Here is a 16,627-nt window from a genome sequence, read left to right as displayed (position 1 = left end):
TGATGGAAGATTGTCGTTTGTCAACTGAGATTGTTTGGATTATTAACATTTGAGTAAGAGGCAGTGCAGACTTTACGCCTTCTGTTTGTTGAAATTAAACTGGCCTATATCCACATTAGGCGCAAATGTATTTGCACAATAGTGTTTACTCACCTTTAAAAGCAGTCATTAAAGTGACATGAATAATTGATTCTGGGTGATTGTGTTCATTGGTGCTTGTTTGGTTTGAGATAGCTCCAGATTCAGTGTCACCAACGGTAAGCTTCCGCTCTCTCATAAGACTCACAATCATCATCAGAAAAACTCTTGTGTTTGTGTAGTTGTGAATGCTTTGCAGAGACTTGACATTTTTAAAGCAGCGTGTGCAATCGAGGGCTCACCTGTCGCAGCATATCTACAGAAAAATATCAGCCAGAGTTTTAGTCCTGCTGAACCCGATGAATGCGATGTGCCTCGGCCCAAACAGTAGACACATTTATCATTTGAGAAATAAAGTAAATATCGGATACAACATTGTCAGGTACCAGCTGACTTCCTCCAAAGTAATGCAACTGTTAATCTATTTTTGCTTGAAGTATACAGAGGTTTTTACAAGTGTATTATTAATACCTCTGCCAAGGAGGTTATGTTTTTGATGATGTTTGTCTGTCTGTAGTCTCTCTAATCAGAGTAATAAAAAAAAAGAAGATTTGCATGAAGCTTGTTTTTAAAAGAATGTGGCCATTCATGACAGGGAAACAATAATGGAGTCATTACTTTTGTCACGTGGATAAGTCAAACATTCTATTTATGAACTCTTGGTTGCAGAATTTGCAGAAATAGATTAGAGGGCAGCGCCATTCGCGGAAAGGGGGATTCTGATTTAAGAATATTTCACAGAATGAAATGTAGCTCTTGTCACTTCAAGCGGCTCTGGTGAATCTGCTTCAACAATTCAACACTGATGATGATGAATATATTTATTAGATAGAATGTTAGAGTACAAGTACAGTCGCACAGTAGCATGTATTACAGTACAAATAACGTCAAACATCCGGTCTAAGAGGAGCATTTCAAAAAAGCCCTTGCGGGCTTGTTTCCGTTGAAAGTCCTTCGTACATAAATCATCCACAATTAACAATACAAATAAAAATAAAACCAATATTAAATTACGCAATTGATGCAACTCGTGATGCATTTCCTGAAAAACGGAGAAGGATGTACACTCAGACATTTAATGAACAACGCTGCTGAAGCTTCAGCCTTCGGCTCCATCCCGGTTTTTGGGATCCCCCTCTGCTGCTCTTTCTCGTATCGTAAACTGACACCTCAACACAACGCTTCCTGGAGGCGGGACATCCGGCTGAGCGCAACCGGAAGAAGCCCATGCGAGACTCGCTGCTCGACTCTTCATACATATGCTCGTTGCTTTAATCGTTTTCATGATTTTTGTGTTTTTCCCAACCCTGTAGAATTTGCAAAAATGCTATCTCTAGACTTTCTTGACGATGTTCGCCGCATGAATAAACGGCAGGTACGTCCCGGAGCGCTGTCCGCGCTGCGGCCGCCTCTTTGTGTGCAGCTAGCGTGTTCTCGTTGTCACTTGTTAGCATCTTACAAAGCGAACAGTCTCACGTAGATGTGCCTTTCATCTTGTTTGCGATACCTCGCAGCGTAAAACGCACCTAGACAAGACGTCGCTGCAGCCAGCTAGAAAGAATTCAGGGTTACTTCAAACATATGGAGTTTATGTACTCTAACATTCTATCTAATAAATATAAAAAAATATTCATGTCTGAAATAGTTTTATTTCTCGTTGTTTATCCTTTATTTGGCTTTAAAATGATCAATGCTTCTTGTTTTTTTATTCTGTTTGCAGCTCTATTACCAAGTGCTGAACTTTGGAATGATCGTTTCCTCTGCGCTGATGATCTGGAAGGGGCTGATGGTTGTCACTGGCAGTGAGAGTCCGATTGTTGTTGTTCTGAGGTAAGTGTGTTGTACAACAACAGTAAATGAAGATCTGGATTTATTAAACTGCCGTGCTCTAGTCTCAACAGTGTTGATTATTTGAGCTGAGGCTGTTGCGTGCCTCTTAGGTTGTTGTTAGCTGACAATAAATGTGTTCAGCACTGCACGGCCGAAGCCTCCGTAGTTCATGAATGTTCCTCAGTCTTCCAGTGATTCACGGTTAACCAAGGTTAAATGTTTCCTGAATAAATACTGCAAATAGCAATCATAGTAAAGTGAACAGTTGCTGTATCTGGGATCACGACGTCGTGTAGTGTCGCGTGTATCAAAAACATACCAGCCTTGGGAAGTACATCTGATTTCCTGCCTGTTTGCTTAGCTCTAACTGTACCTAGACAAAGATTTTGGACCATGTTAGTTCAAAGTGATCATTTAGGCCCTCACCTCCATCACATAGGGTGAGCCTATGGGATTCATTGGTAAATAATGGGAGATATTTCATTCACTTTTTTTCAAAAACTGCTTGACAAAATTCAACTTACTTGATTTCCATATCAGATTTCTCAGTTGTTGTTTTTTCTGTCCTCGTACTTTTCCCCCCAGAAAAACTTATATTAATAAATGGTTTGTTTAAAATGGCCTCAATTAATTCTGATCTGTATGTGCTATTAATTCAGTGGCAGTATGGAGCCAGCTTTTCACAGAGGAGACCTGCTGTTTCTGACCAATCGTGTAGAGGATCCCATCAGAGTCGGAGAGATTGTTGTCTTCAGGATAGAAGGCAGGGAGATCCCCATCGTACACAGAGTACTAAAGATCCATGAGAAGTATGGATTCTCATTCATGTGGCATTGTTGCTCATCCAGACATGTTTATGTTGATAAAAAAAAAGGGCCTGAATGTCTAAAATCTTTTATTTTGTTCATAGAGAAAATGGAGACATTAAGTTCTTGACCAAAGGGGACAACAATTCAGTGGATGACAGAGGGCTGTACAAGCAGGGTCAACACTGGCTGGAGAAGAAAGATGTCGTTGGTCGAGCTCGAGGGTAAGTACTTTGTTTGAGGGGAAAAAGTGTAATAATACAAATATATTGACAACAAAAGAGGTAACGTCACGAAGACCGAAGTATCAATGAGATTTCGTTTTGCCTCAAAACCTGAGGAGCGTTGCTGCCAGTTAAAATTAAGAGTACAAAGATTGAACTGAGCATGATTGACCTGTGTGGGTTGGAAACAGCTCAAAGTCAAGAAGCAGCAAATTCACATTACAGTTAAATATTTATTTTACAAAATTATATGATTAGATTTGCCGTATTATCTTAATTGAAATTTTAATCAGGTAAGTGTTATGTAAAAAAATCCTATTCTTCATTGTCTGGATGTGCAGGATGGATGCTGTAGTGAGATCTGTGTGATGCACCTTGCCGTAAATAAAGAGCACGGCTCTGTAGCTGTCCTGATGACAGATATTTGAGAAAGAAAACACTTTTTGTCTTAAGCTTTCATGCTTCCTCTCTGTCATAAAGCTGTTTGTGGAACTTAGACACAGTTATCAGTTTAAAAGTTACACACATGAGCTTCAAATAAATGTATTGATCGCCACTATTTGTACGTCTTCAGGTTTGTGCCATACATTGGAATTGTCACCATTCTCATGAATGATTATCCCAAGTTCAAAGTAAGTTTTGCTTCATCCTTTGAGCCTGCAGATGTTGAGTGTGGTGATCTAATTTGTCAAACCTCTCTGCAGTACGCCGTTCTCTTCATGCTGGGGCTCTTTGTGTTGGTCCATCGGGAGTGAAGTGCTCAAATGTCAAGACTCCAGGAGCATAAACCACGTCCAAGAAACCTGTCATGCCTTTTAAGACCGAATTAAGTTAGACTTTGTCAAATCCAACTGGCTCTTTTGTACCATTTGTTCGAACATTTTGTTGAAGTGGGGGGGAATAAAAGTTAAGCTTTAAAATATTTTTATGAAGGAACTTGGATAGCTTAAGTTTGTAAAGGATCTTTATTTGTAATTCTCAGAATGAGGACAAGCATTTATTTAGAATAATGATCTCATGTTTCATTCCCACCTGAAATATTTTATGAAAACTGAATATGGATGATATTAAAATATGAAATTGGTCTTCATCCATAATCCGTTGTTTAAACTGTCTCATTTTATTCCGACATTAACAGGATGTCTTTTTGACTATGTAGTAGAGCAGTGTTGATCTGTAAATGTCTCGTGTCAGAAATGGACTCATTATTGATCTGATTCTGAACATTCAGTCGCGTTGAGTCATAGACTTATTTATTAAGCTGCTGTCGAGTAATTTCTCTGATGGGAATGTTTGGTAAAAGCCTTTTTGCAGCAAGAATAGTGTGTTTCCATTTTGTATAAAGTTGATCTGTTCTGTAGAAAACTAGTGAGTATGAAGATGATTAAAATAAGCTATACTTGAGGAAAGTCAAGCTTTAAATTAGTCATTATTATTATTATTATTAATATTATTTCCTCTGCCAAGGAGGGGTTTATGTAATCACTGGTGTTGGTCTGCTTGTCTTTTAGCAACATAATTCAGGACAGATCCTTGATTAAATGTTGAGAATGTTACCAGGAACAGTTGATTACATTTTAGTGATGATCCGGAATAAATCCTGGATTCTGGATCACTTTTTTTTTTATTAAAATTGCAGTGAATGGAGCTTCACATTTTGTTCCTCAATATTTCGGGTGATTATTGACCGATGTCATCAATACTGCAAATAATATAAACGTCTACTTGAGGTTAGATGAAAGCCCGTCGTGCGTAAAAGACCCGAAGACACGCAGTCCGCGGAAATCACGCTTTTCATTCGGCTAAATGCAAAGTGTGCGCGTCATAAACAGGCCCCGCCCCTCTCAGGAGATCCCATAAAAGCCGGATGCTCTGATCGATCAACGTTAAACAGGAGGGAGGACAGCGCGTCTTTACGCGTTGAGATGGGAGGCTTCACGCTGCGTAATGCGTGCCATTGCGGCTTACTCACTGCCTTCGTCTTCCTTTCTTTCTTGCCCTTCACCGCCGCGGTCAGCTTCGACCTGACTGAGCTGAGGAATAAAGTTGCAAAAATTAAATTGAATCCAAGGGGCAACCTTTGGGCTACAGGTGAGAACTTCGAGTTATGCTTATGATGGAATTTCATTTTTGCCACCCCGTCAAATACATTCTTTTTTTATCATTATTAATTTTACAAACGAACGTTTGTCCTGTATCGATTTTGAATTCGTGCATGGTGTTGCTATTTTTTTAAAGTATAGCCTTCTTTTTAATATCGAGGGTATCTTGATTTGAATCCACAGGACACTTAATGGGGAAGAAGAGCGTTATGGATGACCCCCTGCTGCCTTCGGCTGAGGGACAGGATGGAGACGCGCTGGAAGTCAACGCGCCATCGGAGCAGAGCGCCCTTGTGGAGCTGATCCAAGAGTTCGTGCGTGGAGCGCTGCAGGCGCAGGAGGACACGCAAGAGCGACGCCCGGCGCATCAGGCGAGTTCCACCATCCCACAAGCTCCTTTTGTTTGCGCGCAAAATTGACTGAAATGAAATGACTGATTGTTCTATTTCATATTCTTTTTCAGGAGACGAACTTGTTGATGAAGATTTTAGACAGCTACTTCCAAAACACAAAGTGTTGAACGTCTGGCACGCATGGAAACGGATTCCCGGGTCATTTGGCCTCATGGGGTTAGCCTAAATAAATAAACAAACAAACAAATAAATAAAAGTAGTCTCGTGATCCGTATGATTGTATTACCCAGCGTACAACTATCATCTGCAATACTCAGCCTTTCGTTGATTACATTTCACAATGTGTCTTGTCATTGAACTTTATTTATATTAAATAAAATAATTATTCGCACTGTCTTTGATTTTCTTTGATAAATTGTGACACACTGACAGATAAGGGTTTGATTCACTGGTGTGTCTGTCTTCTCAGTCCAGGGAGAGTGAGAGATTTAAAGTTTAGCAACTCTGTACCCTCTGTATAAATGTTTTCTTATATGTTGTCTTTGTTTACTCAGATTTATTCCATAATCCCTCGTTCCGTCGGCACACAAATTAACTACTCTGCATTTCTATTTTCTCTGTTGGTGATGCTTGCCAAGGAGAAAGCAATTATAAATTCAATATCAATAAAATAAATTATTTTTTATCTTTTTTTTTTTGTCGGTTAGTTCGGTTAGCCGGGGGGGGGGTAGTAATAAATCAAAAGAAAAAAATATGTCTCTTGTGTGCTGAAGCTACTGGGTTAAAGGCCATTAAACAATTCTAATAAACTGAAAACATTAGCGAAATAGACCAACACAAATAAATAGTAGAATAACTGGAGGTTAAAGCGACATGTGTCAAAGAAGTACAAAGTATTTAAAATGATCGGATCTCATTTACTATTTCACAAGTGAAGTCACATTCACTGTAATTCTCCTCAACTTATTTAGTATATTTTTAGTATAAGGTGCAGAAATTTGTTATTTTTATGTGGTGTATACAAACTTTAAAACAGCCAGTGATGCATTCATTGGAGGTCATGATTGGGCAAATGACCTCAAGTCATAATAACATGCTGGAGCCCGTGACTTTAGGTTGCTTTTTGTCACCAGCACCATTTCTTATTGCTTTTCTTTTTTACTGTTCTGCTTTAAGAATCACTAAAACTAAAGCTAGACTTGATGCATAATTCACAACGTGAATGTATGTGGTGGCAAATGTGGTGGCCTTCGTTTCTCTTCTTGAATTTGTAATTGCTCGGTGATGGTCATCAATGCAGACAGACACAAATGTGCCAATCTTTAACTCAATAAAACCTTAAGGCACTAATTTTTAACAGAAATAATCAATCCCCCTATCACAGGAAGTAAGCAGGTCTTGTTTATTTAAATCAAGCGAAGGCTTAGCAGTTAGCACTCTTGTATTTATTCATATTTGGACCGTGTGACCGTTAATGAAAAATTCAAACCTCTGAAAAAAATATATGTCGTCAGGATAAGGATTACCACACGGATTACATTTTACCACATCTTCCTCCTGCACTAAACCAGTGTGGAAATACAGTAGCAGTACAACACTGCCACCGACTGGCAACAAACCTGTACTGCATATGAACAGACCAGCTTGGTGCTGATGCTGCTTGTCAATTTTTTGTTTTTTATTGTTTTAGTCCTAAAAAAACGAAAAAATAAACAAATGACAATGGATGAATAATAATAACACAATAAAAACACAACAACGTATATAGTGACTGGTATAACGTGACGACGTCCACACGTCCGGTCTGTTTGTTGTGAATAGCAACGTCATCCAATCACGTGATCTTCTTTTCCTCAGTCGTGATGATTTCATTGGCCGAGCCAGGAGAGGAGAGTCTGCACAATTGGACAGGAGGACCGACCGAAGCCATTTTATTATTATAATAACAGCGACGGCGCAGGTGCATTATTAGATATTTTAAATAGTTACATTTGTAATATAAGGGATCACGATACCATGGGGCAGTGTGGAATTACGTCATCCAAAACGGTTTTGGTTTTTCTCAATCTCATATTTTGGGTAAGAACGCACCGGTTGCTCGGATCAATGTGCAGCATCCCTGTTGAGAGGCCACGGAGAAGAAACATTAGCATTAGCATTAGCATAAGCAAGCTTAAAAAAAAAAAACTGCGCCAATGACGCGCTGCATGCGGAGCTTCCGCGACAGACGAGCGCACGTTTTGATCAAGAAATACACAGACAGAGTCGTGCTTGTAAGGGAAACCAATCGGGGGTAAATAAAGGTGTGACGGGCGCTAGCTAAACTGCAGGTAGCTGCCACCCACAAGTTGTAGCCATGACGTCATGCTGCAGCTGTCTGGTACTGTTGAATCAGCAGGTTCTGAGCAGGTTATACACGATTCATTCATTCATTCATTCATTCATTCATTCATTCACTTGGCATGCAAGCATAATAATCCTGAATGTGAGGAGGAAAACACAAAATGCTCCACAGAATCTACACTATATATATTTTTTGTGGTGTGTTTTCTGTCATATCTCTTTGTTTTTTTTAACAAAATAAAAGTATGTGTTTTTACACAACCCTAACTACCCAAGCAAAGTAGCAAGTAAACTAAACACTGCAGTGTGTTTTCTCCTGTGTGTGTGTGTAGTATATCATAACAGAATCCGATGAACAAATATAATCACGTGAGTTCCAAAGAAGCGTCCGACTTTTCCTTGTTGCTCTTCCCACACAGGCTGCAGCTGGGATTCTGTGCTACATCGGAGCCTATGTCTTCATCACATACGATGACTACGACCACTTCTTTGAAGACGTGTACACTTTGATTCCCGCTGTCACAATCATAGCAGTCGGGACCCTTCTCTTCATCATCGGCTTGATTGGCTGCTGCGCAACAATACGCGAAAGCTCCTGTGGGCTTGCAACTGTGAGTTTGGAATCGCAGCCTGAAGGCAGAGGCAGAGCATACATTTACAAACATTTCTTCATCGAGATAGAGAGATACTTTCTTAGATATGATGTTGATATAGTGGAAAATCAATAGTAATATCAACATCTTTATTTCCAACTCTCCTCAATTGAACGTCTGCTTGCTGTCGTTTCAGTTTGCTGCCATCCTCCTGCTGGTGTTTGTGACAGAATGTGTGGTCGTTGTTCTTGGCTACATATACAGGGCAAAGGTAGATTCCAATCAATGCAATAAATAAAGATTTCCTTCGCATTTACATGTTATCAAATATGAACCACATGATGTTTCATTACACATGTTATTTTTAGTTTTTTTTTAAAGAATGTGGGAATGCCGTTCATTGAAGATGCATTTCAGTGGCTGAACCGTGACTGATGTGTTTGTGCTGCAGGTAGAAGACGAAGTGAATCACTCCATCCAGAAGGTTTACAATGAATACAACGGGACCAACGCTGATGCTCCCAGTCGTGCCATCGACTATGTGCAGAGGCAGGTGAGAAGAAAACTGCATGAAATATTTCTACTGTGTTGGCTTAGATCCTAATGTGAACAGGAATTTTGTTTTTAATTAATTGGGTGATCTTAGGTTTTATTTTGTTCGGTGATTTGTTTGTGTATTATTTTACATTCTTGGAAAACTCTTGACTCCAGACTGCAGATTTATTTTGCAGCACTGTTCCTCTGTATTCTTCCGTTAGCTTCGCTGCTGTGGCATTCACAACTACTCTGACTGGAAGAATACGCGCTGGTTTAAAGAGTCCAAGAACAACAGCGTCCCAGTCAGCTGCTGTCAGCCCAGCATCACCAACTGCAGCGGCACGCTCTCCCGACCAGCAGATCTCTACCAAGAGGTACAAAGAAGATGCTCTGAGCCAAGCCTGCAAACAAAAACTACAGAACAATATTAAAATCACGGCTATTCTGTTCTCTGTGCCTCAAACAGACGTAATGTTTAATCACTCTGACATTATCACCTGTCTGTTTATTTGGTAAGAAGCTCTTTTTAATTACAATTATTTTGTGATTTAGGGTTGTGAAGCTCTTGTTGTGAAGAAGTTAAAGGAGATCATGATGTACGTCATTTGGGCTGCTCTCACTTTTGCGTCTATACAGGTAAGGAGGACGAGGATGGCGCCCTGAAGGGTAACCGCGTTACGCTCAATCGTATTGTGTTTAACTGTAAATGCAAATGTTTAAAGATCAGCATTTCTGATATGCAATCCTTATTTTCTACTCAGAAATAAGTGGTTTAAGTACTACAACTGATCTATGGATGTGCATTAAACCTGCCAGACAACCGATCAGCCATTTGGTCGAATATATTTTGGTATAAAGCAAAAAAAAAGTTATAATCCGAGTTGAGGACTAAACTTTTAGAGGAAAAGGTGACTAATCCTACATCAAAGAACGGCCAATATAAGTGTGAGTGTAATTCATCCACAGCGAAAAACACTTTCCAGTTGAATCTAGTGAAAGAGCATTTACCGAGCTGCAGTAATCTGTCAGCACAAATGGAGCTGACTGCAGCGCTGACCTGCTGTTGCTGCTCTCAAAGCACCGACAGACACAGCATGGTGGACCGCTTCATGTTAACTCACTATAACGGCACACACACGTGCTGCAGGTGTGAACAAAAGATTGGTTTAGCATCATTTACCTGTTTAGTATTATTTCTCCTGATGGCAAGAAGGCAAAATGAAATCATTATCATAGTGGTTGATGAGAAAATCAACGAGTGTGACTTCCTGTGCTTTCACCCTTCTCTTGCTGTCTGCCTTTAGATGCTGGGCATGCTCTGTGCTTGCGTGGTGTTATGCAGGCGGGGTCATGACCCAGCCTATGAGCTGCTGGTCACAACCAACAGCTACGCATGAAGGACGCAGCCGGCCAAGCGAACAAAGCACCCGCAACATCACAAGGAGCACCACGGGACAAGTCCACAGTAGAGTTCAGCTGTAGTTACATAAGCTCAAGCACACCTTGCACAATTAAAGAAAAAGTAGCATACACTAGTGATTCAAGGGGAAGCCAGCTATTTATTGACATGCTTTGTAAATTACTGGTATTCTAAATGTTATTTTTTGTGTGTGACTAATTGCGTATTCAAAGGAACCACATTTCCTTATGGCTAATTAACATTACTGATGTGAACGCCGATGTTTTCATTTTAATTTTGGCTTCATGAAATTTTCACTCAAACCCCAAGTGAGGAAGACTATAAATACTTTGGAACACATTTGACATTGTGTTTTGGGAGTATTGTATGAAGCTTGTATTTTGTGTGTGCTTGTTTGCACTTTGTATGGAACTCTGGAGACATTTCATGGTTGTTAAAATGGAAAATCTATGCTAAAATGTAAGTGTACACTATTCATAAGGACTTGGTTCGACCAGAATTTGTGAAAATGAAAAAACAAACAGACTACAAAGACATGTTTCTTCTCCTTCTACTTCTGTTATTTTGTGGAACACCTCTGTTTTTCCTCTGAATGCCGTGTTTGATGGAAAGAGTTCCTCATATTCACAAATATTCAGGTTAATAGTGTACACTGAGTTGTGGTGGGCGTTCCCTCAACTTGATACAATTTGTGAATGAACCTTTTCGTCTCAAGTGCATTAGTATTAGTATTATCAGTGTTACCTGAAGTTTCTGTTTGCTACAGTCAGGCAATTCCTTTAGTTTTATTTGTTAGTTATGATGAACCTACTATTTAGAACCATGACGTCATTCTACATTGCTGTGAGGTTGTGAACTGTTGATATTTTTGAGACGGCCAGCTGATCTTTGGACAAACATACGTTGTGTGTATACTGAAGAACGGACTGGATGCAAATAAACTCACTTCAACCGTTGAATTTCATTCACGTGGTTGTATAAGAACATAAATGTGTTATCAGTTGAGCCATACAGATGTAATGGTTTGATATTCATGTGACATATTTCCTCTACCATCAGTTGAAATCGGAAATGATTTCCTCACACATGAAATATGTTTTGTATTTGGAGCTTTATTAACAGCTGTTGCTGTTATTTTGAGGGTCACTCACAATATATGGACGGCAGATATAATTTCACACAAACCCACATGAACACAGGAAGTGCTATTCATCAGCCGCAGTTAAATTATCTTTATATGTGCTATTGATTTAGATACTTTTCAAAATAACCAGCGGAAGGCATACGAGCATGTTGCTTTGGTGCTCATATATAAAAAGTGATTTTGTTATTAATTGAACTGTCATAGAGCGTAGGGCTAATTAATAAATACATAAGTCACTAAAAGCAACAAGACCTTTTATAAAAGATGCTTTTGAAAATCAGTTTGATTGTGATGAGATGTGACTCATGACAAAGGGTCTGTGTCTATAAAGTAGCACATTTCCGTTTTGGGGTGATCTTCATCTGCTGCAGATGAAGTGTTGGTTCTAGACAGTGACAGTGAGCAGATGAAATCTGATTGGCCAAGCCAGTAGCCACCTCAGTGTTCTAAACAACGATTGGCTATCTGTCTTTTCAGAGGCAGAACTTTGTTTTGTTTTGTAAATTCATTTTATTTCATTACAAGAACAGGCAAATGAAAACTTTTAAATGTAAAGGATGTTCGTAAGTGACAAAAATGTCTTTATTTTTTTCCTATTGATTTTCGTATTGTTTAATTTCATGTATATTTCTGTCACAGTGCAGCGTCTAAACAATTTTGCATTTGTATTATTTATGACGCTATTGGAAAAAGCTTTAGCCCCTGCTAATCTACCGGTACTTGTTATATGTTTGATTGGCTGTTCTATTTCAGCTAATCAGTGATGAGTATCCTATGCTGAGGGTGGGACTAAGAGTTAATGAGGAAGTGAGGTGGTCAAGTCTGTGAAGTTACTCTGTACTTAGAAGCTTGGAACATTCATTGTTTTGGAAGGAAATGATCATGCAGTTTCCTAGGAATGGAAGGGATATGAACATTTTATTTAAAATGAATATTTTTATTATCTATTTTGGTAGATGTTCTGTATTATGTGTTTTGGATTATGCATGCAAACTGCTGCAGGAAAGCATCTCTGGATACCTCGAGGAACCGGACTGTGTAACTTACACTGAATCACAGTATAACTGCAGGAAAATGTAAGTACTGACCACACGAGGACGCAAATACACGCATACATGTTGTGGATTTCATTTTCTGAAGATATACTTATTGTAATATTTATTACCCGAAAGGGTAATCATTATTTTTTATCCTGAATCAATATGATAGCAGACCGCTCACCAGTTCAACGCCCATAAAAAGTATTAAACAAATAAGAAATGGTATAATGTACAGCAATGTTAATGAACTATGTCTGTACAACAAATGGTAAATGATCTGTATTTCATCATGTGTATCTGGAGCCACGCCCACTTAAGGGCCACTCAAGCACAAGTGCCCCCACTTAAACCACCCCAGTCATAAGGATGAACAGCATGGTTTGATTTTAAACCCTTCACTGATGCCTGATTGATGGTTAACCTGGCTGCAGCTGACATACAGAGGAGGGCTTTAATATAAAGTTGGAAAATTCAAATTATTACCAGCACACTCGTGTGAAAATATCAGTGAACTATATATTTAATAATTTTCCGTTTTTATTTTTGCAGGATTTAAAACCTATTGGCATAACGTCAATCAAACATTTCCTTTCATCTGTTTCGCACGTTCTTCTTCTTTCCACATGGGGGCGACACAGACCTGTTTAAAAACATGTCGGCACGAACCCACTTTAGGCTCGAACCCTGATTGAGTCAGAAGTTCTTTAAGCTCCACAAGAGATCCATTCAAAAGCCGAAATCTCCACCCAAACTCTGTGCCTCGGGCATATCTGCGGGAAGCCATGGAGACGTGAACGGGCACATTGAAGCTTATTGATTTTCAAAGTGAGGAGAAGGACACCAATCAGAATCAGAATAGTTTATTAATCCCTGAGGGAAATTCTATTTGCTCTGAGATGTGTGAGAATATTTGGCTCTCTCACAAAGCTGGGGATTATGCTGTCACACACATGAGGTCATGTTGGGGACGCCACAAATCAATACAACCAACTGAGAATGATGATGCTATGGGTTTTTGATTAGCTTTTTTTGCCCTTTCTTTAATCACAATTAAATTAAATAACTAATGGTCCAGTATTATATATTTCCACATATTTAACCACTTTAATTACATATATAGTGTACGAATTCAATAGTCTTGATGGTGCAGTCAATTAAAAAAATAAAATCAATGTAAATGCTCATCACATTTTCCCAGAGCTCAATCAGGCATCCGTCCGCTCTAGTTTTGCGTGGGTTAGGGTCCGCTGCGACCCTTTAACCAGTTAAACTTCATCCTATTTCTCATTCTGCTGCTTGATAAAAATATCTGAATTACATTCAGGCATAATTCTAGCGAAACCATCCACGGGTTCTTTAACTGGGTGTAGTTTAAACATATGGCAAAACCCAACATCTACTAGTTGGAGCAAAGATAATCCTCACAGACGAGGTTCACGAGTTTTCAGAAGGACATGAGTCCAAAGTGCGCAGCCTGGTGACCCCGTTTCAGGCTTCTAATGGAGGGATGAGCGCTGGGAATCAGCTGTGCCCCCCCCCCCCCCCCCCACACACACACACACACTTTAGTTTCTTGCCCATCTCACTGTTTCTCTCTCTCCCTCACACTCCCTGGAGTGGCAGTTATTGAACTGTGACAAACGAGCCGTGTCAGACCGGCCCCCCTACCGAGGGGATTGGCTAAATGACCTTTCCATTACCCAACCGCTGCTCTCGTCCCTCTCCACAGATAGAGTTACACACGGCCACAAAGCCCATTTGCCAGGACCAGTGTCGCTGTTGCTGCCATTAGCCACTACATCCTTCTGACACTCATTTGAGTATTTTATTGTATTTTATTTTAGGCTAGAAATAATTTTAGCTTCAACAAATATGGTGTCTGTCTATCCATCCATCCATTTATCCTTTCCCAGGTGGTCGGAGTCTATATTGCAGCTATGAGGTGAAACGCAGGTGGCGCTCTGAAGATAGATTGAAGCTCCCTACATGCAAATGAGAATAATCACTCATTTCTATTTCATGCTCTTGAACTTTGGGAGGAAACTGGAACTTCTGGAGGCTTCCCACACAGAACATGAGACAACATGGAAGGTTTTATCCCAGAAGCTGCTGGGTCATGCAGACTGTACCACACTGTAGGATCCGCTCTTTTATTGTAGATTCATTACACTCAGTAAGCCTGGGTCTTGACCGGGGTTGCATGCTGAGTGATAAACGTGTGATCCCAGATGCAGCTTTCTCCTGGTTTGACTTTGTGCAGGTGTGGGTTTTCTCCTCGTGTGTGAGTTTGTGCGTGATCACGTGTGAGATAAAGAAAAAAAAAAACCCTCTGGCCTGCAGAGTGAGGGACTTAACGGGTTTTCACACATTCTCCAACCTCCAGTCTTGTTAATCCCCTGTTGACCATTGGCACCGGTCCTGAACCTCGCCGAATACTAGAGGGAACACGTCGGGAGGAGAACCAGGAGGGGGATGAGAGGACTGGAGTTAAAGGGTTAAAAGTGGATCAAGAGGGAAGAGGAGGGGGTGTAGGCAAAAAGGATGTAAGAAAGAGGAGCAAATAGTCAAAGACAGGAACATCTCTGGATTGAGGCCAGTCCGTAGTCGACTGCTGTCCGTTGGAGAGGAAGTGAGTTCTTGGCTGCGTTACTGGAACCTGTTAGGAAGCTGACAGATGGAGAGCTAATGGTGTGTAGGTACAAGGGCAGGGCCTGTCGTTGTTAGAGAGGCGATCTGTAGTGGCTGTCATAATAAAGCCGAAAACCAACAGCTGAGGGAGGAAGAGGAGGAGAGGAAAGAATCATACTGACTCCAGAGAGCCAGCCGGGGGTCTCTCTCACGTTTGATCTACACCTGGCTTTGAAGGAAACACTTATCAGCCGGCTTAATCCTCTGTTGCTGCTGAGAACTCCTGCCTTAATCAATTTGATCCTCTTGTGTCTGTTATTCCCTGACGTGATTCTCTGGACAGTGGGATAAAGGCAGCGCAAAACACACACACACACACACACACACACATGGATTTCATAAATAATCAATTAGCAGTGATGTCACAAAGTGATCCTGTACGTGTTTATGTTAATTAAAGTGTGCATGTTTACAGTATTTATGTGCCTGTTTGTGTGACTTCATTCTTTGCTGTTCTTGTTTTTCTTCTTTCACCTCCATCCCAAAGCCATCATCACCTTCCTCATGCTCTCCTCTTCTTTCTCACGTCCCCATTTCTCTGTCTAGCTTCTAGATATTTCCAGGCCTGATGGTCTCTTGCAGCCTTATATCGCCCCGTGCTGCGTGTTTGTGCCCGTGCTCTGGTGCACACGCAGTGCCTCTGTGTGCCTTTACATGCACGTGCGCTGCGTTGCGTTGCGTCTTATGTGTGTATGCTGGAAATCCAGAAAGGGAAGTCTGTGAAATTGCTAAGTGTCTTGACCCTCTGGCAGCGGGAAGGAATTCAGCTCTGATCCAGGCCACAAGGGGAGTCAAAGTCCGCCCAGGAGAAGACCAACACTCATGGACCACTCAGACTGGACCAGCGCCCCTCTTTGTTGCGTGTCTGTGAAGACTTCATAATGGATTTTTGTAAAGTGTGTTTGTAGGTGTGGGCAGGTTTAGCTTGTGTGTATCATAATGGATTGTCTCTGTGTGTCTTTGCTGTGTTTGAGAGGCTAGAGAGAGGAAAGTGATCTGTGATGGGACACACTGATAAAAAGGTTTCAGGTTTGTTTTCCTTCATGTGTATTCATGCAAAGCTACGGAGTTAAGAATCTCACTACACAGCTATATTTTAACTTGCTTCACAGGATATTTTAGCATTTTTAGTAATATTTCATCCAAATTTAAAAAAATGTGAACCATTAAAAATAAAGCGGTATTTTTTTTTCTGTTCCTGAATGATTTAATCAAAAACTTTACTTCCTTATTTAAGACTGGGCTGGCCTGCCTGTGAACCGATTCTTTAAAGGATATGAGTTTCGTTACCGTTGGTTAAACGCATCATGGACTTTGAAAAAGCTTCTTTGATACTAACCTTGTTTCTCCTGCTCGGCGCTTTAAGATTAAAGGCAAACATTGTATTTATGACACAAAAACAATATGAA

At 40.3% G+C, this 16,627-nt stretch overlaps 3 protein-coding genes across 4 annotated transcripts; all 3 read left to right on the top strand.

The window, feature by feature from the left end:
- The first annotated feature begins 1,350 nt into the window (after positions 1-1,350).
- On the top strand, positions 1,351-4,603 carry sec11a (SEC11 homolog A, signal peptidase complex subunit). 2 transcript variants are annotated; one of them, XM_068749489.1, is made up of 6 exons: positions 1,351-1,513; positions 1,859-1,968; positions 2,628-2,777; positions 2,879-2,998; positions 3,573-3,630; positions 3,703-4,603. In XM_068749489.1, exons 1-6 carry the CDS (start codon positions 1,463-1,465, stop codon positions 3,751-3,753), a joined length of 540 nt encoding a protein of 179 aa, XP_068605590.1. In that variant the 5' UTR covers positions 1,351-1,462; the 3' UTR covers positions 3,754-4,603. The 2 variants fall into 2 exon arrangements, with proteins under 2 accessions (XP_068605590.1, XP_068605666.1); XM_068749565.1 differs by lacking the exon at positions 1,351-1,513 and adding an exon at positions 1,614-1,730.
- A 280-nt stretch (positions 4,604-4,883) lies between these two features.
- Positions 4,884-6,002, top strand: nmbb (neuromedin Bb). Its single transcript, XM_068741877.1, has 3 exons — positions 4,884-5,089; positions 5,284-5,471; positions 5,564-6,002. Exons 1-3 carry the CDS (start codon positions 4,924-4,926, stop codon positions 5,618-5,620), a joined length of 411 nt encoding a protein of 136 aa, XP_068597978.1. The 5' UTR covers positions 4,884-4,923; the 3' UTR covers positions 5,621-6,002.
- A 1,467-nt stretch (positions 6,003-7,469) lies between these two features.
- Positions 7,470-10,323, top strand: tspan3b (tetraspanin 3b). Its single transcript, XM_068739862.1, has 7 exons — positions 7,470-7,532; positions 8,216-8,407; positions 8,586-8,660; positions 8,841-8,942; positions 9,148-9,300; positions 9,479-9,562; positions 10,231-10,323. Exons 1-7 carry the CDS (start codon positions 7,470-7,472, stop codon positions 10,321-10,323), a joined length of 762 nt encoding a protein of 253 aa, XP_068595963.1.
- Positions 10,324-16,627: the final 6,304 nt, after the last annotated feature.

The sequence above is a fragment of the Brachionichthys hirsutus genome, chromosome 1 (assembly GCF_040956055.1).
Source record: "Brachionichthys hirsutus isolate HB-005 chromosome 1, CSIRO-AGI_Bhir_v1, whole genome shotgun sequence".
In the NCBI taxonomy this organism is placed as follows: domain Eukaryota; kingdom Metazoa; phylum Chordata; class Actinopteri; order Lophiiformes; family Brachionichthyidae; genus Brachionichthys; species Brachionichthys hirsutus.
Note: the sequence above shows the minus strand (reverse complement) of the source record. Positions and strands in the feature narration are given on the sequence as shown.